This window comes from Siphateles boraxobius, unplaced genomic scaffold, assembly GCF_051911475.1.
Source record: "Siphateles boraxobius isolate OS27281-9 unplaced genomic scaffold, OSU_SipBor_1 20, whole genome shotgun sequence".
NCBI classification, from domain to species: Eukaryota; Metazoa; Chordata; class Actinopteri; order Cypriniformes; family Leuciscidae; genus Siphateles; species Siphateles boraxobius.
The window spans coordinates 16,624,768-16,649,835 of NW_027508811.1; the positions used below are offsets into that span (position 1 = coordinate 16,624,768).

Consider the following 25,068-nt stretch of genomic DNA (forward strand, 5'->3'; position numbering starts at 1 on the left):
TTTTTGTTGTTGTGCAAAACAATGTTTTGAAAGAAATTAACACTTTTATTCAGCAAGGACACATTAACCTTGAGAAGCCTGACAGAAAAATCTTATTTTTAAATGTAAGAGTTTAGTGAACCTTTCTATTGCACCTGTATGTTTTTCTTTTTGTTATTCATCAGGCTTTTATGGATCAAATTTATTGAGGCCCAAATTGAGGAAAAAATATGGACTTTGGTGCAGCTGCTGATATTTATATTCCCAAAAAGTGTGAAATTCTGATAGCTAAATCACTATTTTATAATATAGCAGCTACTTGCATAAAATGCATATGAAAATTAGTTATTACTCAATATGTCCCAATACTATAAATGTAATAGACTGTGAACAACAGGTCGTTAACCAAAGTTTTGATCATGTAGATCATTTGGAGGCCTTGGAAATATAAAATAGGCTATATAGGGTTAAAGCAATCAAAAGCAAAAGACCAGCAGAAGAGACTCATTACCGGCCCCCACCTTTTGAACGGTAGTGTAAAAAACTAGAAAACAAATTTTTGAACAAGCTACACTAACACGACAGTTGTCTTCAATTAACATTCTCTGGTTATAAAATAAAATATACCGATAAAAGTTTTTATTCCATGGGTGTGTACATTTCACAGGTTTCAATTAGAAATTTTACTGAGCAGCAAAAACAGGTAAACATCCAAAATGATGTTATTGCTTTAAAAGTGCAATCTAACACTCAAAACTTGGGAATCAAGCCATTCATAACCATTTTTGAGTTAAAATACATACAAACAGCATATCTTAGACCAACACAGAATATGTAATATAAAAATTCAATAAGCAAAATGTACAGTAGCTGGTCTATATATATATATATATATATATATGCATATACATATATGAAACAGCTAATTTTCTCAGGAACATGTGAAAACATATCCATACAAAAAGACCTTCCAAGCTGGAAGCTCCAACTTTGGGTTGAAAAGTGCATGTATTGAAAGCATCCTCAGAACATTTCCCTTAGTCCACTTCCTCGAGAGCCCGTGCCACCATAGTTGCCATAGAAACCTCCTCCGCGGCCTGCAGTTTTCATGGCCCCAAAACAAAAGACTCACATTTAAATGATGTCTTCACACCTTCTCATCCATACACTTCAACAAAACTATTACATAATAACAACCTCTACATAGTCATACTAACCCGTTTCAGACGGCCCACTTGAAGTTGAATTCAGGAAAAGCTCAATGTAACGATGCTCTACAAAGAGGATGCAATGATAAATGGGATGATGCAAAAAACAAACAAACATAAGGACAGTGATGCAATTTGACTAAGGCGGAGGTTTGGAAATGAAAACAACTTACGCATATGATTCTTGTCCTTTGACATGGCAGACACAGCATTTTCATGAGATCTGAACTCAACATCTGCCTCTCCTGTAGACTTTCCATTGGGTCCTACATCAATGTGCACCCTCACAGGGTTCAAAGGGGCAAAGAACTGAAAAAGAAAACAACACTTACACAAGGGAAATAATAACTTTACTTTAAAATATTGTCAGGGTATATCCACAAGAAACGGCAACACTGTGGTGTTTCTTACATGTGCAATATCTGCCTCCGTAGCACGAAACGGTAGGCCTCTCATGTGCACGAAATGGCCACTGTGAAAGCCTGAGTTTGAATCGCTGCTGTAACCATGATCCCCCATTCCTCTTCTTCCTCTATCACCACGCTCACGCTCTTCAAACACGCCGTTACCAAAGCAGTAGTTGTTAAAGCCATTGTAGTTGTCAAACCCACCATATCCTTATGAAGGAGAGACAATTCAATACTTTAATTTGAGGTCTGAAACAATAGACAGTCAATAACAGCCAAGTCACATATCATCACTTCCTGTCAGCAAATACGCAACTGTTCAAAAGTGGGGTATTTTTTTACGTTTTTGTCTCTTAAGCTCACCAAGACTGCATTTATCTGATCAAAAACACAGCAAAAACAGTAACACTGAAATATGATTACTTTTTAAAGTAATTGTTTTCTATTTTAATACATTTTAATTTATTCCTGTTATGCAAAGCTGAATTTTCAGCATTATTACCCGTTTTCAGTGTCACATGATCCATCAGAAATCTTATATGCTGATTTGCTGCTCAAGAAACATTTCTTATTATTTTCAATGTTTTAAACAGTTGTGCTGCTTAATATTTTTGTGGAAACAGTGGCTACGTTTACATGCAACCAAATTGACGGCTCAATCGGACTGAAAAAAACTCATGTAAACACCTTAATTGATCCGATTGAGCTCGATCCGAATGAAATTTTGACCTGATTGAAAAGGTTTGTTTATTCCTTTTCTAATCCGATCGAGAATATGTAAACACTTGATCGGATTGAAAAACGAAACTGAAAGGACTGCATGTGCAATGACGTGCAATGACGTAGAAATAGCGTAATGATGTAAGGAACAAGCTGTTCCTGTTGAATAAGGTGTCATATAAACGAGTGTCCGGTCATTCTAAAATTCTCCTTTCACTCAGCGTCTGTGAAGTGGAGCAGGACAACGTCCCACCAGTCCTTGTTTCGGATTCTCATCCACAGACGACGCGGGGAGGGGCATTTTTACAGTGTGATAAATATAAGCAGCTTGGCACAACAGTTCATATGCTAAATGTCTCCAACATAAAAAATTTTTTTACTGTCACTTTTGGTCAATTTAATGTGCCTTTGCTAAATAAAAGTATTATTTCAATTTATAAAAAAAAATACACATGTGTAAATTAGCCTTTCCAGCAGTTACCATGCATCTGAAACCTAGTGAGTTAATTATTAAAGACTAATAAAGTAGCATACCACCACTGTAACCACCTCCGCTGCGCACCTGGTCCAGGGCGGCACCTCCCCTTCCAGGCCCGGTCCCAAAGAAGCTCCCGCGTCCCATCATCGGTCTGTCATATGGACTAGGCCTCTGTCCCAACATCCTCCGGGGTACTTCATAGTATGCACGCATTTCATTTCGGCTGCTTTTGAATATCTCTATGTACCTGAGTTTATTTTGAAATGCAACGCGTTAATGAACTTACAGGCTTGTTGAATATTTAACAGAAATAAGGAGAGGCGAGACAGTATTTGGGGCCCAGTGACTAATTTCATCACAATAACTGACAATTTATTGTCAGGTATTGACCAGAGGGAGAAGTAACAAGTGTCTGAAATGCTGCCCTGACCATAAAGGCCAGTTCACACCAAGGACGATAGCTATAATGCTTACGATAAAGATCAAGTCCACAACTGTAACAATAATGGGCCAGAGAAACGATATCGTTGGAATCACTTCTAAAACAACTTTTTATTTTTTTTCCAGCTGATGAACAATAAAAACAATTACAGCCAATCAGAATCCATCCCGCTTTAAAGAGCTAGAGCATTTGAAGTGGCAGACGACATAACTGCATTGCGCTTAGAATAAACAGAACGATATCATCTGCTGGTGTGGATACTAATATAGTTATCATTCTAGGTGCGAACGGGCCTTAAGTCTTGAAATTTAACTGCATCTAAAAGGCCATTTTTAGACCGAAACAGAATCTTAAAAATATGTTAAAGTGCCCGTTATTAAAAAAGGCTCTTTTGCTTCTGCAGTACTTGTTGCCCAACGATATTATGAAATCAAATTTCTGCTGATTGCCCCCCCCCCCCTTAATTAAAAGAAATTGTGAAATTAAACATTCCAAGAGTGATAACATGATCAAACCATCTTTTTTCTAGAGCAGAAAGATGCATGACCCCACCCGACATTTAGAGATAGCATTAGCAACCAGCCCAGTCTTGCCAGCCCCACCTGTGCCCTATTCTTTCCTTGTGTTTCCCCAGAGCCTTTTCTGCTATCTCCTTTGAGGCAAACTGCACGAAGGCTTCCCCTGTGCTCCTCCCCTGGTAGTCCATCGGCAATGTTATCCCATTTGGCACGATTTTCAACCCTTTAACCCAAGGACAAATAACCCCACATGGGGAGACATGTTAAAGAGCCGCAACATTCTCATCTGCAGAAAAGACATCCCCCCCAATTGAACCCCTGAAATCATTCCCTATGGCAGACAGAAAAGCCCTAGAGCACACCACAAAGGATAAATCCATGAAATTATAAGACAATCAATCATAGCACAGCTGTCTCAAGGTTGCTGGCGATATATAAATAGCATTACAAACAACCAGAACATGCTCAATAATAGTTTTATATGAGAGTTAGAAGAGTACATAAAAAGAAAAACCTTCAAAATATGACTTTACTGACTATATAAAAAGCATGATAAACTTTTCACCGACACAATTTAAACACCACAACCCCGAAAACAACACTCATAAAGATCCCTAGCTATACCTTCAAATCTAGGAGGTGATGAAGTGAAACATCAGATGTACCTGAAAAGAACTGTACAATTTCTTCTTTACTGCAGCCGAACGGCAGTCCTCTGAGACGCAACATGCAACCGCTGCCGCTGTCATAATCTGTGGGACCGGAACGTTTCATTACCCAATCCATCTCACTACGGTTTGACCTGAACACTATGGGAAGGGTCAAGAGGCAAACAATGTTATATTTTAACACAAGTACAAATGTGCAGACATCTCATCTGGTTTAACTCATGCTATTTAAAGTCAGTATGAAACCGAAAATGCTTCTCAAATGATGAACAAAATGTAGGCCGATACTTGTTTTTGTTTATCAGGAATTGATTAGTTCATTTTGATATGATAATTGCTACAAAATCATGTGAGTGACAGTTTGCTGGAGCCAAGAGGAGGTGGAGACGTTAATGTTTTGATAAAATATTAAGAGTACAGGAATGTAAAAATGTTATTCCATAAAAAATAAAAATGGCCAATTTTGGTTTCATGGTGGCTTTAAATACAATTACACTATTAAATACAATGACAGAATTTTCTACATTGCGGACAAGAGTGTACCTTCGATATAACGGTGACCCATATATTTGCGATCTTTTGCCAAAGCCCTTTTAAAGTCTTCTGGTGTCTTCAGCTCCACAAATGCCTCTCCACTCGGCCTTCCCTCTTTTGAGAAGGTAAAACACACCCCGTTGACTTTCCCTACAATGTCACAATCTGGAAATGAACAAAAAAAATGACAATTATATTTCTCTTTTTCTTCAAACACAGAACGCTACAAAAGATGCTTTCAGTTTGAGTGTTTGCATACCAGAGAAAAAGGAGGCCACTTCCTCCTGTGTGCATGACCAGGGTAAACCACGGATCCGCACCACATATCCTTCATCATTATGAGACATGTTTACCTGCTGGTCAGGTGTGTATCTGAATAACAAATTAGTGTAAAACATGGGCTGTGCTTTCAAACCCAGTGTGTTGCCTAATCTAATGCCTACCTAGATAGCACTGTGTTAACTAGTCACTACTCAATCAAGTTTGCATTAGTATTTTTCTGTCTTGACAACCTGGCGGTGCATCAAACCTAGTGAGCTGCCTAGCTAGACAGCACTATGTTAACTAGTCAATACTCGATCAAAATAGTTTGTATTAGTTTTTTTCTTTCTTGACAACTTGACAGTGCATCAAACTCAGTAAGCTGCCTAACCAAACATAATTTTTGGGCATCTCAGTAGAGTTCGCCCGCACGTTACAACGCTTGTATCAAGCCAAAAATTATATCTAGGTTAGGCAGTGCACTATGTTTTGAGGCACAGCCATGTTGTCAAAAGTCAGAAACTTCAGTCAATAGATAAAAAGACAAACAATAACGACATGTCACACAAATTCACTGTTTTGGTGTAGTTAGAGTAGTAACGTTACTGGATAGCATAAAGCAACTGGCATCTTATATTAAACATCGATTAAGTTGGCTAACGTTACGTTAGCTAGACAACCACAGCCGGTAACGTTATGTCAAAATACAACAGGATTTTAACTTAAGAGCAAGCTAACATGGTAAATGTTATATAGAGATTCCAAAAGCAGGTCGGTCATGTGTCAAGCAAACCGCAACCGAAAACCGAAACTGGCATGTGAACTTTAATCAAAACGTCTATAATATTAGAGATATATTCGCCTGACAGGAATTAACGACCGACAAGTTGACAGTTTTTAGGACGAAAACCAGCAATTCCGTTATACAAAGTACACAAAATATATTTACTATTGAATGTAAAGGATCTACTTTTACGTACAAAGTTAAATATCAAGCAGTATGTGCATGATTATCGAATAACTTCTCACCGTCAAGCTCCTGTCCTCTCAGGTAACCCTGAACGGATAGTCCAGATAACGTTACTCGAACTGTCGAAGTCTCGCGAGAACGCGCCTGTCAGAGGACATTGACCTCGCTGCAGGCTCGCAGAACGGCCTGACGTGTGAGCAGAGGCTTCAAGCGCATGTGGCACGAGCACCACGGAGCGACGGAGGATTGAGGAATCATCAAATATAATTACTAGGCTTATACTTAATTCTGTATAATAATGCAGTGTGGCAAATTCGAACGCTCCAGACTCATACTAGAGCCATGTGTACTGCCGCGAGAGAATCTGCAGCTCTATACAAACAAATACAGCTGTAGGAAGTAGGCTAAAGCCAGTGAAGCTAATTCCACTTAGATTCCCCCCTTAAATATAAGTTATGAATGTCCATTAACACAATAATGCAGAGAAAATAAATAAAATGTAAATAATGTGTCAGGAAGAGTTTTTGACAGAGAAAAATTCAACCATGCAAAATTGTTTATTATGAAAACATTATTCATTTTAGACATCCAGAAATATTAATATTGAATCTGACTGGAAACATGATATATTTGCACTTTATATTAAATGTCTTTAATTACCATTTAAAATAATTAATTTAAATTAATCATTTGATTCAATGCACTCATTGAGTAGGCTACATAGATGTTTTACGCTATATTTATACATTTAAAAAAAAAATAGTGATAAATTACTAAAATGATTTAGCCTACATTTCATTTGTTTTTAATGAGCTTCAACACTCAATCATATAGCAAATTACCTTAAAGAAACATTCTGAAATCTTGTTGCCTGTAACTTTAAAATGGGATGTTACACTACTGGGGTCAAAGTCTCAACAAGCCTCAAAGCACTGGACTATGAATTCCTAAACGTGCAAAACTCTGCCTTTAAAACAGCTGCAACAAATGGAAATTCCTATATTTACTGTTGATGCTTTTACTAATTTACCTTTCAAAGGTAATCCTGCTGCAGTATGTCTTATAGAGCATGTAAGTATTACAATATCATAAGACATTTTTTTTTGTTTTCTTTTCCCTAACTAGTTTCTTATACCATTTAAATATGTTAGCACTTAAAAATATCTGTAACACTTTACATTAAGGTTTAATTGTGAACATTAGTTAAGTACATTAACAAACTAATAATGAACAATACTTCAACATCATTTATTAATCTAATGTTAATCTCAACATACTAATACATTTTTAAGATCAAAAGGTGCGTCTGCTAACATTAGCTTTATGCACGGTGAATTAACATGAACAAGAACATTTTAATTATCTAACATTAATAAACACTGTAAAATATATTGCTAATTGTCAGTTAATGCATAAACTAATGTTAACTAATTAGACATTATTGTAAAGTGTTACCAAAATATCATATAAGAATATGAAATATATTTCTCTGTAATTCATTTAGGAGCTGCAAGATGATCTTTATCAAAGAATTGCTGCTGAGATGAATTTATCAGAGACAGCTTTCATCACAAGACGGAATTCTATGGATTTTTCCTCAGGTATTCTGCTGCTGAGACGCATGTACTACATTACTCAAACAACTCTTATTTACATTTTGGATTTGATGTATTTTGAAAGGTGCGAAGTTTGGGTTACGCTGGTTTACCCCCAAAACTGAGGTTCCACTATGTGGCCATGCAACACTGGCCTCAGCAGCAGTGCTCTTTTACATTAAAAGTAAGAAACGCTCGTCCTGACATTAATATTTTAACAAAAAAACAATGGACTGATGACTGTTCTAAAAGCACAATATCATCACACAGAGAATATCAACCGTGTTGTGGTGTTTGAGACGATGAGTGGGGATCTTTATGTGCGCCAGCATGAAGAATCTCTAATAATGGACTTCCCCTTAAACAAACCAAAGCCCCAGGTATGACCAAAAGAAACCTCGTGGACCCTTACTTCAATAAAACTAATGTAGATTCTCATGATCATTCAAATAGTTGCTCTTGTTTAAAATGTATAGATTTTGTTTTTGTTAATTTGCAGGACCAACATGAAATCAAGGATCTGTTGAAAGTACGTTTGCCAGGGAGTAATTTAGTATCATATTAGGTTTCCAATATAAAGTACGGAGAAACAAGCATTTGTGTTCATTTACAGGCTGCTGTTGGAGACTTACCCATTCAGGATGTGTGCTATTGTCCAACAACAAAGAAACTAATGATTCGTCTTGCTGACACCTGCGACAGGTAATGCTGGACAGGCATTTCTGAAACTAACAAGAAAGAAAATAAGACTGATGCAGGGACGAAGTATACAAATACATTGTTTTTGAATATTGGGGGGTGGTGGTATTGTTCTTGCTTGATTTGGTTATGAATTTCAAAAATATTATTATTTTTTAAATATGAATAACCAGTGACAAGAACTTGTAGTATGTTGGTAAAATTCTCCAAAAATATGTATCAGTAAGTACTGTATAAGTTAAGTATTTGCATCTAAAAGTTCAGCTGTAAATATAACCTTGAAGAGTTCTGTCATGTGCTTCATAGAACCTGAATTAAGCAGCTCGTAAACTACTTTATCACTATGACAAATTTAAATAACCCGTATGAGATTTTAGGCAATCATTTAAGACATTTCTCCTTATATAAAATCTTTTTGGCATAAAGGCTTTTTTAAAATGGAGTCAAGAACTCTATTATTCGGTTCTATATTGAAGCCCACTGAACCTTTTCTTCTAAGAATGTCTGCAAGGTTGGTGACTGTTTGTTGTTGGCAGATCTAAACTTACATCTTTGAGGCCTGAAGCTGAAGCTCTGCTGAAAAATGAATCTACTGGGAAGTTTAAAGGCGTCATTGTTACAATCAAAGGAGCTCCGACCGCACAGCCTGGATATGACTTCTATTCCCGTTACTTTGCCCCTTGGTTTGGTATCCCTGAAGATCCAGTCACTGGTGAGCTGAAATGATCAACATAGGTCTCTAAATTCAAAACCTACAATACATGTGGAGAAATATGTAGAAGTTTCCACATGTGAATGTAAAGCCATGAATTCTAATGGATATGTACAATGACAACTAGTCACCATAATGCATTTGAGTCATGCTTTAAAAAGACTAATAATTCTTTTTAAAAGGGTCTGCACACACCGTTCTTGCTGGCTACTGGTCTGAAAAGCTGAATAAAAAGAAAATGTTAGGTAAAGGCCTTTTCCCCCCTTTATCGTACTAGAGTACAAATCAGAATCCACATTAAAATGAAGCTGATAGTCACTAGTCCACATAAATTATTTAAGTTCATAGTTTTCTCAAAAAGCTTGAATAAAATACATAAAATAGGCCTACTGTATTTTTCCTCACAATAAGGTACTTATCCTTTCTATATTTGTTTTTCCAGCCTACCAGTGCTCCAGTCGTGGAGGGGAACTGGAGCTGGAGCTCAGAGATGACGGTCGACTCAACATCAGCGGTCGGGCGCAGATCATTCTTCAGGGAACACTTAAAATCTAGACAACTTGCTCAATTTACTCTTTGAATCTGAATAGTTTAATGGAATCATGTTCATTTTCTTTCTTAATAAAGAGCTGCAAACTGATGTTTTTTCACCTAGTAGGTAAATATGGCCAACATTTTAATAAATTGAGATTAGGAGACTAAATAAAATTTTGTAAACATTCTACTATCTGATTAAAAAAGTCTGTGAAATCAAATCAAATGAACGTTTAAATAATTATATTGCAAAATATTAATAAGATGTCTGTTGGGCAAAGTAGGGCTCAGACATTTTGGTCCATAATGACATAATAGCATCACACAGTTGCTGCAGATTTGTTGGCTACACATCCATGATGTAAATCTCACGTTCCACCACATCCAAGATGCTCTATTGGATTGAGATCTGGTGACTGTGGAGACCATTTGAGTGAAGTGAACTAATTGTCAAGTTAAAAAAAAACAGTTTGAGTTGATTTGAGCTTTGTGATGGCACATTTTTCTGCTGGAAGTACCCATCAGATGATGGGAACACTGGTCATAAAGGGATGGACATGGTCAACAATAATGCTTATGGTGTTTAAACAATGCTCAGTTGGTACTAAGAGGCTCAAAGTGTGCAAAGAAAATATCCCCCATTACACCACCAACAGTAGCATGAACCATTGATACAAGGCACGATGGATCCATGCTTTGTTTAAGACAAATTCTGACCCTACAATCTGAATGTCGCGGCAGAAATCGAGAATCAGACCAGGCGATATTTTTCCAGTCTTCTATGGTTTAATTTTGGGTGCTTAATGATTACTGAGATGGCACATTCTGACGGGACTAAAAATCACTGAGAAGCTCTGGTAATAATTACTTTACCCGTCCCCAGCTCTCTTTATGTTAAACTAATCCCATCCGAATAGGGCTTAGAGTGAATAGTTAATCTAAAAAGAAATTTTGAAATCTCAATTCTGTACCTTTAACCTGAGCTGTTATATAAGGTTCAAAGTCTAACTTGATTTCAAATACTAATCCAAGAATACCTAAAAGGTATGAGAAAAAACCCAAAAAGCTGAAATCAATGGAAATTCCAATATTTACTGTTGATGCTTTTACCTATGTACCTTTCAAAGGTAATCCTGCTGCAATATGTCTAATGGAGAATGTAAGTATTACACTATCACAAGACAGTCTTCTATATACATTAACTTATAGTTAGGGCTGGATGATTAATCGAAAAATAATCGAAACCGAAATTCAGAGCCTATAAACGACGTAATTTTACCATGTCGGTTATTTCGGTTTTTTAATCCTATTAATATTTCCGCCCACTGTGTGTTAATGTACTTTCCCCTTAAAACATATTACAACGTGTGTATTCACGTAACTCCGCCCCGTCCAGTCTGCGACATTGAAGCAACATGAGCCCCTTTCACACAGCGCGTTGATCCCGGGAAATTGCCAGAACAAACACCTTCTGTGTGAACGCAAAAACCACCCGGGATTGATGCCAGGTTGGGGACATAGTAACATTGCCGTGTTCAGAACAGGTGTTGTGCCGAATTCCGACTCCCTGCCAGAATCTGACTGCCCTCGCGAGCACGCGCATGACGTCAATTCGTACCGCCAGTTGCGAAAACAGACAGGCATTTCTGATCATAGACATCATATAGGTAGACGCCCTATCGACCGCTACTGCCTATTGGCACGGACGAGAATTGGAGCCGCCATCTTAAACCGGTCACCCGCTCCGCTCAGTGTAATCTGAATGGCAGGTGAAATGAGCTGTCAGCGCATTAAATTAATCATATCTCACTGAATACTGAACTGATTTTCACGCGGTTTTTTTGCTGCAAAGGTCATTCATGTAGCTATGATACAGGACACATGGTTCGGCGTATTTTAATATCCATAGTAGGCTTAACAGTAATATAATATTCTGATATAAGATATAAAGTGACCAGACACATTATGTGTGATGAAGGATATAATGTATTTTATAAATCACACACTATAAATATAATAAAGAAGCAGAAACAGATAGTTGCAGTAAAGTAAGATATTTTAATAAGTTGAAGAAACAATTTATGATTTGTGACACGCACATACACACGAACAGACACACAAACAAACACGAACACACACACACACACTCTCTCTCTCTCTCTCTCTCTCTCTCTCTCTCTCTCTCTCTCTCTCTCTCTCTCTCTCTCTCTCTCTCTCTCTCTCTCTCTCACACACACACACACAGAACGCAGCCACCGAATCCACCGAACGCAGCCACCTGTAATAAAAATTGAGAAGAAGATTTTCAACGTGTTTGCATCAGAAATTTTTAAAAATTAATTTCGGACAACATTAAGCCTATACCTTTTTTATTGTATGTGGATGTGGGAGGGGAAAATGTCGAGACTAAAGCCCTATTCGGATTAACTTTACAAGGGTAGATGGAGTAAGTTAATAATGCAATTTTACCACAGGACTTCTGTAATATCAATAGCCAAATCGCTTGTGATAAGATATAGGTTATCAATAACACTAGAAGTTGGAGGGCTAACTCAATTTGCGCATCGCTGTCATGCGTGTATTACATTGCTTCCTGATATCTTGTGCGCAAACACAAATAACCTATACAACAGGGCAGTTGAATGCTTATCTGATAACCTTGTAATTATTGTAAAGCTCTTGTAATTATTACTTTAACAGTTAACGTTACCCCACCTCTCCATGCCGGGTGAACACCGGCTGATGCAGTAAGTTAAACAGCATTTCGCAACGATTTCAGTACAGTAATAGCAAATATCCTTGCTCCTTCTCGATTATCTGGTAATATTCTATTCACAAAATACAACCAATAGTACAGTAATGTTAAGACTTACTTGTGAAAAGCCCTATTTTCGATGGTCCGGCGATTAGAACAGGAAAATGCTCCACAATGCTCTGGCATCTTATCTGCTGCCACGCAACGAAACTAGGAGTATGACCGGTTCAAGATGGCGGCCGCATTTCTCGGTGCTCAGCGGCCAATAGGGCATCTAGTCTCTATATGATATCTATGTGTCTGATGCCTCGCAACTGGCGGTACGAATTGACGTCATGCGCGTGCTCGCGAGGGCAGTCAGATTCTGGCAGGGAGTCGGAATTCGGCACAACACCTGAACGCGCGCTGTGTGAACAAAAGCCATAATCAATGCCGTGTCGTAATGATGGCGCTAAGGCGGGATCGTTCGCCAGCGTGAAACGGTTCGTAATGCGCTAGTTTATGATCGAATCAGAGAAAAAAAATGTACAAGCGTGGTTTCTCGAGAGAAATCGCAGCTCATAAGCAAACTATAGACGCCGCTGGGACATGTCACGTGTCTTTGCGGGTTGTGTGTGAACGCACTCTCTTGATTCCGGAAAATCACTGAGAGTGTGAATGAACCAAAGTCAAACGAACCCGGGTCAAATCCCGGGCCACTTTATCCGTGTATTTTCCGGAATCTCTGTGTGAAAGGGAACTCAAACACTGAGTCAACTCCACTCCACAAAGCAGGTTTCGATAACACAAGCATTTACAAATGCTACACAATATGAAAAGGATTAGTTTTTTTAGTTTTATACAAGATATATTTTACTTTTAAGATGGCAATATTTACAATAATTTATTTTGTTTACAAAAATAACTATTTTCTACATTTTTAGGAAACTTTCTTTTTACATTAAAACTTAATTACTTTTTTATAAGACGTTTTTATTTCAAGCATTGTATGCTTTGTTTGATTCAATTGTTTGAAATATTTAATAAGTAAGCATTAAAAGCTATCTGTTCGTTTCCTTATTTTAGAATCACAAAGATAGGATTATGCATTCTTTCATTTAAAAAAAATAACCGTGAACATATTTACAGTATAAGCCTTGCCAGTGACATATGAGAAAGAATTTTTTTTGAATAATCGTTCAATAATCGTAATCGAGGTAACTTGTTCGATTAATCGCGATTATGATTTTAGCCAAAATCGTCCAGCCCTACTTATAGTTATTCATGGGAATTTTTTTTAAATGGGTTAGCATGTTACAATGTTATAAAATGTTTATTTGTAATACATTTAGGAGCTGCAAGATGATCTTTATCAAAGCATTGCCGCTGAAATGAATTTATCACAGACAGCTTTCATCACAAGACAGAATTCTATGGATTTTTCCTCAGGTATTCTGCTGCTGAGATGCATGTTGAAATACTCACTCTTATTTACATTTTGGATTTGATGTATTTTGAAAGGTGCGAAGTTTGGGTTACGCTGGTTTAGCCCTAAAACGTACTCGGTTACTAACGTAACCTCGGTTCTCTCTAGAGAGGGAACGAGTACTGCGTAATATCTTACGCTATGGGGAAAACCTCTTTTCCACAAGATATTGAAGCCAAAAATTATCCTTAATTTTGAATTAATATAAAACGCTGTGCAGCAGCATGCAGACATAGGCAAGACGGCTTGCGCGCCTATTGGCTGCCCTGCAGCAACAGCAGCAGCCTATCGAGAGTGGCCCTGCATGACACATATCCAATGGGGGCATTTCGCGCCCACTTCGTCACGTCCCGCCAGAAAGGGCGTGGTCTCGCCCTATAAATATATCTCGATTAGGCTGGTACACTGGTTTTCATCGCCGAAGCGAACCAGAGCTGTGTATGCACGGCAAGATACGCAGTACTCGTTCCCTCTCTAGAGAGAACCGAGGTTACGTTAGTAACAGAGTACGTTCTCTTACGAGAGTATCTCTCGTACTGCGTAATAGCTCACGCAATCGGGAACACAATGCAAAACGCCATGCATACTGGGATCCGACACCAAAGTCTCAAGGGCAGTAGCCCGGGGCTCATATAGTGCATAATCACCATAGACTCACAGAGAGTCGGAGAAGAGAGGCTGCAAGCATCATTCCCCACGAAATAGCATCCTACAGGAGCTAGTTATGTTAACAATGTTTCACACAGACAGGGTGAACGTGTTCAGCCTGAACTGGGCAATAGTACGGGTTATTCACCACCCATGGAGCTGTTTTATCGCTCAGTGAGCGATGCACAAGCAAAACTCAGCATCTGGGCCGGCATGTCTGACAAATGGATTGGCTCGAACGGGGCACCTTTCATGGCTTCCAAAACCGTAGAAAGGTCCCACACCGGGACTGAAGGAGGTCTGGGAGGGTTCAGCCTCCAAGCTCCCTTGAGGAATCGCACGACTAGGTCGTTTTTCCCCAGTGACTGGCCAGACACAGGTTTTGTAAACGTTGCTATGGCCGCCACTTACACTTTGAGCGTAGATGGGGTCCTGCCCTTATCCAGCAGCTCTTGGAGGAAGGAGAGTACTTCCGTGACCCCGCAGTCTACGGGTCAAAAGCCCTGAGCTTGACACCAGGCAGAGAACACAGACCATTTCGAGGAATAGAGCTGTCTAGTAGACGGGGCCCTCGCCTGCGTGATCGTGTTTAACACTCCCTCCGGGAGGTTAGCGGGTACCCGTTGATGGCCCATGCATGAAGGGACCATAGTTGCGGGCGAGGATGCCAAATCGAGCCCTTGGCCTGAGAGAGGAGGTCTTTCCTCATATTATATTATTGGACACGGGGCAGTGCTGGTCAGCCGCATCAGGACTGGGAACCAAGTCTGGTTTGTCCAGAGCGGAGCCACAAGCAGCACTGGGCATCCGTTTTCCCTGATTCGTTCCAGCACTTGAGGCAGGAGCGAGACGGGGGGAAAAGCATAGAGGGGACAGCGGGGCCAGACGTGGGCCATCGCGTCCCTGCTCTTGGAGAAATATTTTGGACAGTGGGCGTTCTCGTGGGACGCGAACAGGTCCACCTGCGCTCTGCCGAATGTCTCCCACAGCAGTTGGATCGTCTGCGGGTGCAGCGACCATTCCCCTGCTGGGACATTGTCTCTGGACAGTCTGTCTGGTCCCAGATTCAGGTAACCAGGCACATGTGCCGCTTTCAGTGAAAGCAGGTTGTGTTGAACCCAGACCAGGAGGCGTTCCGTTAGCCTGTAAAGGTTTCGGGACTTGATGCCGCCCTGGCGATTTATGTATGCCACCACTGGCATGTTGTCCGACCGGACCAAGATGTGGTGACCCTCTATCTGGGGACAGAGGCGCCGTAGCGTGTTGTCGACTGCCATCATCTCCATACAGTTTATGTGTAGGAGCTTTTCCCGTTCTGACCACTGGCCAAAGAACAGTCTGCCCTCGAGCAGCGCTCCCCATCCCGAGGTGGAGGCGTCCGTGGACACCACCTTCACACTCGAGGGAGTCACCAGAGTCACACCTGACTGATACCAGCCGGTTATTTTCCAAGGTTCCCAAGCTGAAACGCATTTCAGATCGACCCGGAGGCGAAACCGACCAGCGGTCCATACCCTGGGCGGAACTCGAGCTTTCAGCCACAGCTGCAGTGGGCGCATGCGAAGCAGACCCAGCTGAAGCACTGAAGCTGCTGAGGCCATGAGGCCCAGCATTTTCTGAAACCTTTTGAGCTGGACTATCGAGCCACGGCTGGAAGGATTTCACGGCGTGCTGAATTTCCAGTTCGCGCTCTGGCGACAGACGCGCTGTCATGGACAGCGAGTCCAGCACTGTTCCCAGAAAATAAATTTTCTGGCTGGGAGACAGCGAGCTCTTCGCCCAATTGACTGTGAGACCCAGATTCTCGAGATGCTCGAGTAATGTGGCCCTGTGTTCTATGAGCTCTGATTGTGATCGAGCTAGAATCAGCCAATCGTCCAAGTAGTTCAAAATTCGCATGCCCTGGAGTCTCAGGGGTGCGAGAGCCGCGTCCATGCACTTCGTAAATGTACGAGGTGCCAGGGACAGGCCGAACGCCAGGACTTTGTATTGGTATGCCTGGCCCTCGAAGGCAAATCTTAAGAATCGCCTGTGACGTGACGCTATTTGTATTTGAAAAAAGGCGTCTTTCAGATCTATTGACATAAACCAGTCCTCCTGGCGAACTTGCGCGAGGATTTTCCTGGTTGTAATCATTCTGAACTGGCGCTTCGTGAGCGCTTGGTTCAGCTGTCACAGATCTAGAATGGGTCTGAGACCCCCGTCTTTTTTCGGTACCAGAAAATACCTGCTGTATAGCCCCCCTTTGCTCTGAGCCTGAGATAAAGGTTCTATAGCCCCTTTGCTCAGTAGTTTCGCTATCTCGGCTCGCAGTAGATGATATATTTCTTTTTGTACCGTCGTTTCGACTCGCGCCGCGCAACAGCGGGGGCGTCGAGTGAACTGCAGCGAATAGTCTCTTTTTATAATATTCAGCACCCACTTCAATACCCCGGGAAGCTTTGCCCACGCATCTGCGTGAAAGGCTAGAGGTAGAATGAAATCTGGGCTCTGGCCGCGGCATAGCGGCGGCCGGAGAGCTCCGGTGTGCTGAGAAATAGACACTGTGTTTGCAGTGTGCGAGGCGGGGGGAGCGCTGATCACAGTGGGCAGCCCGACCGCGCTCAGCTTCTCTCTGACAGGTTGTGGAGAGAAGGCGAGCGGGGCGAGCCCCGTGGGGTTCGGCATGTCTGTGAGGGAATGTGGGCGCGGGATAGCGGGCACACTCACTGCACTGAGAACACTGACGGCTCGCGCCGACTGAAAATGTGTTGGTTTCGTTTTTACAGAAACCGCGGGACATGCTTCGTGTAGTGTTTGTGGGCACTGTGTCGTGGGCACGTACACTACATTTATTGCACAATCGACATGAGTCGATTTTATTTGTGCTAGCCCTGTATTGTGGGGGATGTGTCTGTGTGTGGGAATGGGCACTGAGACGTGTGCATTCTTGCAACACTCATAACACCATCGGCCGTGGCCGGAACACCAGAAAATACACTCTTTATTGGATTTATTTGGGTAGCCGTAAAAACGGCTTTTGTGTGCAGGCAAGCGGGCACATGGACCGGCTTGTTGACTGCTAAATACGCTGGAACAGTCACATTGCATGGAACTGGACGAGCGAAACGTTTCGGTGAAAATCCGGCCGCAGCGGGATTTGAACACCGTCGCTTTCCTAGAGAGGCTAGAAAGGCTTTGAGACCTCGGGCTTGATTTCGATCCTCGGCCGGGGCCCAAGCTGAGGGGGGCAGTGTCCAGCAGAGCGAGAACGTGGTCTCTGTTCTCGGGCCTGGCGGCATTGAGAAGCGGCAGCGGCGGGTGTTGCAGGTTGCGGCTGGGAGCTCCGGGCAGACGGCTGTTTAGAGCGACCTGCTGCGGAACTATAGCGCTTCGGAAGGAAGTGCTTTATCGCCTGCGATGTCTTGAACCTCTTGGAATCTGTCCGCAAAATCTTTGACGGCAGATCCGAAGAGGCCAGCTGACGAAATGGGCGCGTCGAGGAATACAGAGCAATGACTCCCCTTCAGTCATTTCAGAGTCTGTAGCGCTCTGCAAATCCGCAATGCTGATCGACCCATCGCCTTCCTCGTCCATTTTTCGGAGAAGGTCGGCCTGGAAGATCTGCAAGATGGCCATCGTGTGGCTTGCCCAGCGGCGGCGTATGCGCGACCGTGCATGGCTGACGTCACTCGGCAGGCTTTAGATGGTAGAGCCGTCTGCGCTCGCCGTCCAGCAGAGGGCGGTCAGAGATGGGAAGCTACCGCTGCTTCCACTGGGGGAAGAGAAAGATATCCTTTGTCTTTCGCACCGTCCACAGTGGAGAATGCAGCCGAGACAGAGGTACGCACCCTGGCCGAGAGGGGGGGCACCCCAGGACCTCGCGACTTCTTCGTGACGCTCAGGAAGAAAAGGCGCGGGCCTGGATTGTGACGGCGCGTGGTCCTTCTTGAGGAAGCATCCGTCCAGTCAGTTGCGCGCAGGCTGCGCGGGCGCCTCCCAGTTGAGGCCGAGGTTGTGGACGGCTTGAGAGAGCAGACGCATCAGCTCCGATTCAATGCCGGCTCGTTTCCCAGAAGGCTCGCGGATAGAAGAGGGGAGGTCCACAGAGCTCGCCTAATCCTCACTATCCGACGCCAGGATAGAACAGGCCTCGGCTGTTTCGTCGACCTCAATGGCAGAAGCGGCGGCGGACGCTGTCCGTCGGGGAGGGACTCGAGCGATGCCGGCGAAGCTGGCGGGCGAACCGGCGAGCTTTGGCGGGCAGGAGAAGGCTCGGGGCCGCGCTGGGCACGGCGCTTCTTACGGCGCGGCGCTACAGCGGGTTGAAGTGCAGGCTCTGAGAATGATGCCAGGCGAGTCCTCAGAGTCACCATCGGCAGTAGCTCACAGTGAGGGCATCCGCCGTCGACGAGAGCGTGAGCCGCACATGATCCTCACCCAGGCAGGAAACGCAGATGACATGGCGATCCTCTTCACTGAGCGTGGCTCGGCACGAGCCGCAGGATCTATGCATCTTGAAAAAGACGCAGCTCTTTTATGAGAGAGGGAGAGACCGTGAAAAAATGTGTGTTGCAGCGGCGAACACACACACACACACACACACTTGAAAAGGATATGCCGCCGGAAAGCGTAGCAGGTACGGCGGCTAAAGGCGGCGATGCCAGCGACTTCAGACTCAAAGGCTCGTCCCGCTGTGTGCTTTTTCTCAGACGGCGTGGCTTCTCAGTCCAGATCCAGCGATGCGTGATGCTTCGCTGAAGAGATGAAAATCAGTGTACCAGCCTAATCGAGCTATATTTATAGGTCGAGACCACGCCCTTTCTGGCGGGACGTGACGAAGTGGGCGCGAAATGCCCCCATCGGATATGTGTCACGCAGGGCCACTCTCGATAGGCTGCTGCTGTTGCCCCAGGGCAGCCAATAGGCGCGCAAGCCGTCTTGCCTATGTCTGCATGCTGCTGCACAGCGTATTACATTAATTCAAAATTAAGGATAATTTTTGGCTTCAATATCTCGTGGAAAAGAGGTTTTCCCCATAGCGTAAGATATTATGCAGTACGAGAGATACTCTCGTAAGAGAACTGAGGTTGCAATATGTGGCCATGCAACACTGGCCTCAGCAGTGTTGGCCTCAGGGGAAACAAACTTTTATGTTCATTTACAGGCTGCTGCTGGAGACTTACCCATTCAGGATGTGTGCTACTGTCCAACAACATGGAATCGAATGATTCGTCTTGCTGACACCTGCGACAGGTACTGCTGGACATTCTCAGGCATTTCTGAAAATAACAAGAAAGAAAATAATTCTAGGCTAGATGAGATGATTAATGTCAAGAGAGAAATAGAAGACGACCAGCTCAAAGCAAAATTAAATCAAAGCAAACATCTTTGCAACAGAAAAGAGGGAATCTATTAAAAATTGAGCTGGTCAATCACATTACAATTTTTTTTAAAGCAACGAATCAACTAGAGACAAGAACTTGTAGAATGTTTGTAACTTTCTCCAAAAATAAGTTTCAGTACTGTATAAGTTAAGTTTTTGTATCTAAAAGTACAGCTGTAAATAAAACCTTGAAGGGTTAAGCCAGGTGCTTCATATCGAGCCTTTTAAGGGTTCAAATTATGGGATAATTTTATGGATTTATTTAGCTGTAGTTAAATCGCATGAATTAAGCAGCTTGTAAACATACTTTCAGTAGAGAAAAAAAAATTACCCATATCAAGCAATCACTTAAGACATTTCTCTTAATCTTTTTGGCATAAAGGCTTCTTTAAAATGGAGTCAACTCTATTATTCGGTTCTATATTGAAGCCCACTGAACCTTTTCTTCTAAGAATGTCTGCAAGGTTGGTGACTGTTTGTTGTTGGCAGATCTAAACTTACATCTTTGAGGCCTGAAGCTGAAGCTCTGCTGAAAAATGAATCTACTGGGAAGTTTAAAGGCGTCATTGTTACAATCAAAGGAGCTCCGACCGCACAGCCTGGATATGACTTCTATTCCCGTTACTTTGCCCCTTGGTTTGGTATCCCTGAAGATCCAGTCACTGGTGAGCTGAAATGATCAACATAGGTCTCTAAATTCAAAACCTACAATACATGTGGAGAAATATGTAGAAGTTTCCACATGTGAATGTAAAGCCATGAATTCTAATGGATATGTACAATGACAACTAGTCACCATAATGCATTTGAGTCATGCTTTAAAAAGACTAATAATTCTTTTTAAAAGGGTCTGCACACACAGTTCTTGCTGGCTACTGGTCTGAAAAGCTGAATAAAAAGAAAATGTTAGGTAAAAGGCCTTTTCCCCCCTTTATCGTACTAGAGTACAAATCAGAATCCACATTAAAATGAAGCTGATAGTCACTAGTCCACATAAATTATTTAAGTTAATAGTTTTCTCAAAAAGCTTGAATAAAATACATAAAATACTGTATTTTTCCTCACAATAAAGTACTTATCCCTTCTTTATTTGTTTTTCCAGTCTACCAGTGCTCCCATCGTGGAGGGGAACTGGAGCTGGAGCTCAGAGATGAAGGTCGACTCAATATCAGCGGTCGGGCGCAGATCATTGTTCAGGGAACACTTAAAATTTTGCTCAATCTACTCTTTGAATCTTTGAATAGTTTAATGGAATCATGTTCATTTTCTTTCTTAATAAAGAGCTGCAAACTGATGTTTTTTCACCTAGTAGGTAAATATGGCCAACATTTTAATAAATTGAGATTAGGAGACTAAATAAAAATTGTAAACATTCTACTATCTGATTAAAAACTAAGTCTTAAATCCAAATGAATACTTAATTTATAATTAAATATAAATAAAGTTGTCTGTTGGGCAGAGTAAGGCTAGATCTTCTGTTATTTAAATCTAGGATGTGTTACAGTCATAAGGAGTGTATGTATATTGGCTATATGCACACTCACCGGCCACTTTATTAGGTACACCTTGCTGGTGCCGGGTTTGACCCCTTTGGTCTAAAGAAATTTTTGTGGCATTGATTCAATAAGGTGCTGGAAACATTTCTCAGAGATTTGTCAGAAAATGCCTTGTTGATGCCAGAGTTCAGAGGAGAATGGCCAGACTGGTTCGAGCTGATAGAAAGCCAACAGTAACTCAAATAACCACTCGTTACAACCAAAGTATGCAGAAGAGCATCTCTGAACTCACAACATGTCGAAACTTGAAGCATCTGGGCTACAGCAGCAGTAGACCACACCGGCTTACACTCCTGTCAGATAAGAACAGGCTACAATTCACACAGGCTCACCAAAATTGGACAATAGAAGATTGGAAAAACATTGCCTGGTCTGAATCTAGATTTCTGCTGCGACATTCAGATAATAGGGTCATAATTTGGTTTAAATAACACAAACATGGATCCAACCTGCCTTGTATCAATGGGCTACTGTTGGTTGTGCAATGGTGTGGGGGATATTTACTTGACACACTTGCCGCCCCTTAGAACAAATTGAGCATTGTTTAAACGTCACAGCTTGAGTTAATGTTGCTGACCACGTCCACCCCTTTAGTACAGTGTACCAATGCTCTGGTGGCTACTTCCAGCAAGATAATATGCCACGTCACAAAGCTCAAATCAACTGTTTTCTTGAACATGACAATTAGTTCACTTTACTCAAATAGCCTCCACAGTCACCAGATCTTAATCCAATAGAGCATCTTGGATCTGGTGGAATGTGAGATTTATATCATGGATGTGTAGCCGACAAATCTGCAGCAACTGCGTGATGCTATTATGTCATTATGGACCTGTCGGTCCTATCTGTCTGTATACGTCTGAAAACGACAGACAGATAAAAAAGATAGTATTTTAAAGGATAATATAACAGTGAAAAGTCCATCTAGAAAGACATTTTGAAATCTCAAGTCCGTACCTTTAAACTGAGCTGTTATATCATAAGGTTCAAAGTCTAACTTGATTTCAAATACTGCTCTAAGAATACCTAAAAGGTACGAGAAAAAACCCAGAGAGCTGAAAAGCTGTAATCAATGGAAATTCCAATATTTACTGTTGATGCTTTTACCAATGTACCTTTCAAAGGTAATCCTGCTGCAATATGTCTAATGGAGAATGTAAGTATTAATCTATCACAAGACTAAATAAGTTATTCATAATAAAATGTAAATGTGTTTATGCAAAACATTATAAAATGTTTCTCTGTAATACATTTAGGAGCTGCAAGATGATCTTTATCAAAGAATTGCTGCTGAGATGAATTTATCAGAGACAGCTTTCATCACAAGACGGTATTCTATGGATTTTTCCTCAGGTATTCTGCTGCTGAGACGCATGTACTACATTACTCAAACAACTCATTTTACTCATTTACATTTTGGATTTGATGTATTTTGAAAGGTGCGAAGTTTGGGTTACGCTGGTTTACCCCCAAAACTGAGGTTGCACTATGTGGCCATGCAACACTGGCCTCAGCAGCAGTGCTCTTTTACATTAAAAGTAAGAAATGCTCATCCTGACATTAATTTTTCACCAAAAAACAATGGACATTTAGTCAGACTATTCTAAAAGCACAATATCATCACACAGAGAATATCAACCGTGTTGTGGTGTTTGAGACGATGAGTGGGGATCTTTATGTGCGCCAGCATGAAGAATCTCTAATAATGGACTTCCCCTTAAACAAACCAAAGCCCCAGGTATGACCAAAAGAAACCTCGTGGACCCTTTCTTCAACAAAAACTAAAATGGACTCTTTTGATCAATCAAGTAGTTGCTTTTGTTCCGAATTTGAGTTTTGAATGCTTTATTTGCAGGACCAACATGAAATCAAGGATCTGTTGAAGGTAACGCTGCCAGTTAGTATTTCTGTTTTTAGTAAGACACAAGCAGAAAATATTTTGTGACACCATATTTTTTATTTTCAGGCTGCTGTAGGAGACTTACCCATTCAGGATGTGTGCTACAGTCTATCCACAAAGAAACTAATGATTCGTCTAGCTGACACCTGCGACAGGTACTGCTGGACATTTCTGAAATTAACAAAGAAAATGATATTGTTGATGATGGCATTGTATTTGTGTGCATGAGCATTTAATGTATAAACAGCTTTGCAGAGAAAATCTATCTATTGCAAGCTATCCATGTGAAGTACATTTTAAATGTTTTAGTGCAACATTTAGTCAGATAATTTTTTTTTTTTTTTTTACAATTTACAACACCGTATTCTAAACATTCTGCAGTGTTGTTAATTCTTTATGGTTGGCAGGTCTGAACTTATCTCTTTGAGGCCAAAGGCAGAGACTCTTCTGAGAAATGAGACCACTTGTAAGATTAAAAGTCTCATTGTTACATTGAAAGGACCACAGACCTCTCAGTCTGGATATGACTTCTACTCCCGTGTCTTCGCACCCTGGGTTGGTGTCCCTGAAGATCCAGTCACTGGTGAGCAGAACATTTGAAAGCCATTTGAATGAGAAATGTGTACAATGTAAAGTCAGAAATATTACTAAACCATCATGATGGGCTTCCCTGGACATTCACAAGAGAAATCAATGCTTACTGGCAATCATCAATGCATCATACTACAACTTTATTTCTAAAAGGGTCTGCACATACAGTCCTTGCTGGCTATTGGTCTGAGAAGCTGGGGAAAAAGAAAATGATGGGTAACAGCCTCCTTTTCCTTCACTGCATCATGTCATCACATACACTGGAATGAATATAAATAGATCAATGAACAAGTTTATAAGTAAACTTCCCATGATGAGTAACTGTAAAGTTCTGCTAACATTAACAAAACAAGCTTGAACAAGGCATGTATCTCCGCTATGTTTGTTTTTCTAGCTTACCAGTGTTCCAGTCGTGGTGGTGAGGTAAAGATGCAGATAAGAGATGACGGACGACTGGACATTATTGGTCAGGCGCAGATCATTCTTCAGGGAACTTTTAAAATCTAGACAATCTTGCACAACCAATATAGTATAATATAATAAACGGATAGTTTTGATGGAAATCAAGTGCATTTAATTTTCACTTTATATTAACGTGAGAGTACATTTTAAGTTATGTGCCATTTAATAAAATTTATACAACAGTTCATTCTGGTTCTCGATTCTGATTGGCTGTGAGCCTTTTCCAGTCCAGAGCTATTGATTGCCTATATGGCCGAATAATAGTCGTGCTGATTTATGAGCAATATCACAAGTAGCCTTGCGATTTCGCTCACAGACGTGCTGATACAGAGCTATTATTATAGTATTATAGTGATTATTGATAGCCTGTCTGAAAAAATAAAATAAATAAATCACATTTTAGAAGAAAAAGAAAATCATACACTGACTTTCAAAGCTGCTACATGGAAACGACTTCCGACTTCTAGGACCTTGATGGAAATGTAGTGGAGTGAAAAGTACAATATTTGTCTTTCAAATGTAGTTAAAGTCTACGTTTCCAGAAAAAATAATACTCAAGTGACGTACAGATAATCAAAAAAATAATTCAGGGGATATAGAA

At 41.3% G+C, this 25,068-nt stretch overlaps 4 protein-coding genes across 6 annotated transcripts; 3 read left to right on the top strand and 1 right to left on the bottom strand.

The window, feature by feature from the left end:
* Positions 1–592: 592 nt before the first annotated feature.
* On the bottom strand, positions 593–6,311 carry hnrnph3 (heterogeneous nuclear ribonucleoprotein H3 (2H9)). 3 transcript variants are annotated; one of them, XM_077237154.1, is made up of 10 exons: positions 6,245–6,311; positions 5,214–5,326; positions 4,964–5,119; positions 4,418–4,561; positions 3,837–3,975; positions 2,849–3,039; positions 1,599–1,804; positions 1,361–1,496; positions 1,197–1,253; positions 593–1,076 (listed from the first exon to the last, which is right to left on the bottom strand). In XM_077237154.1, the coding sequence occupies exons 2-10, from the start codon at positions 5,299–5,301 to the stop codon at positions 1,003–1,005; spliced, it is 1,191 nt and encodes a 396-aa protein (XP_077093269.1). In that variant the 5' UTR covers positions 5,302–5,326; positions 6,245–6,311; the 3' UTR covers positions 593–1,002. The 3 variants fall into 3 exon arrangements, with proteins under 3 accessions (XP_077093269.1, XP_077093270.1, XP_077093271.1); XM_077237155.1 differs by lacking the exons at positions 2,849–3,039; positions 3,837–3,975; XM_077237156.1 differs by lacking the exons at positions 3,837–3,975; positions 4,964–5,119; positions 5,214–5,326; positions 6,245–6,311 and having other exon boundaries at positions 4,418–4,554.
* Positions 6,312–7,099: 788 nt separating this feature from the next.
* On the top strand, positions 7,100–9,899 carry LOC143744705 (phenazine biosynthesis-like domain-containing protein). The gene is made up of 9 exons (XM_077236349.1): positions 7,100–7,256; positions 7,690–7,786; positions 7,866–7,964; positions 8,051–8,160; positions 8,280–8,309; positions 8,394–8,482; positions 9,016–9,191; positions 9,374–9,436; positions 9,634–9,899. The coding sequence occupies exons 1-9, from the start codon at positions 7,173–7,175 to the stop codon at positions 9,744–9,746; spliced, it is 861 nt and encodes a 286-aa protein (XP_077092464.1). The 5' UTR covers positions 7,100–7,172; the 3' UTR covers positions 9,747–9,899.
* An 863-nt stretch (positions 9,900–10,762) lies between these two features.
* LOC143745377 (phenazine biosynthesis-like domain-containing protein) lies at positions 10,763–21,918 on the top strand. Its single transcript, XM_077237485.1, has 7 exons — positions 10,763–10,884; positions 13,812–13,938; positions 17,149–17,274; positions 19,696–19,828; positions 20,448–20,623; positions 20,806–20,868; positions 21,061–21,918. Exons 1-7 carry the CDS (start codon positions 10,801–10,803, stop codon positions 21,312–21,314), a joined length of 963 nt encoding a protein of 320 aa, XP_077093600.1. The 5' UTR covers positions 10,763–10,800; the 3' UTR covers positions 21,315–21,918.
* A 404-nt stretch (positions 21,919–22,322) lies between these two features.
* On the top strand, positions 22,323–24,651 carry LOC143745225 (phenazine biosynthesis-like domain-containing protein). The gene is made up of 9 exons (XM_077237193.1): positions 22,323–22,670; positions 22,771–22,867; positions 22,954–23,052; positions 23,143–23,252; positions 23,370–23,399; positions 23,481–23,569; positions 23,822–23,997; positions 24,159–24,221; positions 24,400–24,651. Exons 1-9 carry the CDS (start codon positions 22,587–22,589, stop codon positions 24,510–24,512), a joined length of 861 nt encoding a protein of 286 aa, XP_077093308.1. The 5' UTR covers positions 22,323–22,586; the 3' UTR covers positions 24,513–24,651.
* Positions 24,652–25,068: the final 417 nt, after the last annotated feature.

Coding starts and splice junctions, on each gene's coding strand:
- hnrnph3 (XM_077237154.1), bottom strand. CDS start 5,301: ATGTCTCATAATGATGAAGGATATGTGGTGCGGATCCGTGGTTTACCC. Junction 3,040..3,836: donor AAGGAAAGAATAGGGCACAG/GTGGGGCTGGCA, acceptor AAATAAACTCAG/GTACATAGAGATATTCAAAA. Junction 1,077..1,196: donor AAGTGGGCCGTCTGAAACGG/GTTAGTATGACT, acceptor TGAAAACTGCAG/GCCGCGGAGGAGGTTTCTAT.
- LOC143745377 (XM_077237485.1), top strand. CDS start 10,801: ATGGAAATTCCAATATTTACTGTTGATGCTTTTACCTATGTACCTTTC. Junction 10,885..13,811: donor CAATATGTCTAATGGAGAAT/GTAAGTATTACA, acceptor TAATACATTTAG/GAGCTGCAAGATGATCTTTA. Junction 17,275..19,695: donor CGGCATGTCTGTGAGGGAAT/GTGGGCGCGGGA, acceptor CACTGGCCTCAG/CAGTGTTGGCCTCAGGGGAA.
- LOC143745225 (XM_077237193.1), top strand. CDS start 22,587: ATGGAAATTCCAATATTTACTGTTGATGCTTTTACCAATGTACCTTTC. Junction 22,671..22,770: donor CAATATGTCTAATGGAGAAT/GTAAGTATTAAT, acceptor TAATACATTTAG/GAGCTGCAAGATGATCTTTA. Junction 23,053..23,142: donor AGTGCTCTTTTACATTAAAA/GTAAGAAATGCT, acceptor ATCATCACACAG/AGAATATCAACCGTGTTGTG.
- LOC143744705 (XM_077236349.1), top strand. CDS start 7,173: ATGGAAATTCCTATATTTACTGTTGATGCTTTTACTAATTTACCTTTC. Junction 7,787..7,865: donor TTCTATGGATTTTTCCTCAG/GTATTCTGCTGC, acceptor GTATTTTGAAAG/GTGCGAAGTTTGGGTTACGC. Junction 8,161..8,279: donor TAAACAAACCAAAGCCCCAG/GTATGACCAAAA, acceptor GTTAATTTGCAG/GACCAACATGAAATCAAGGA.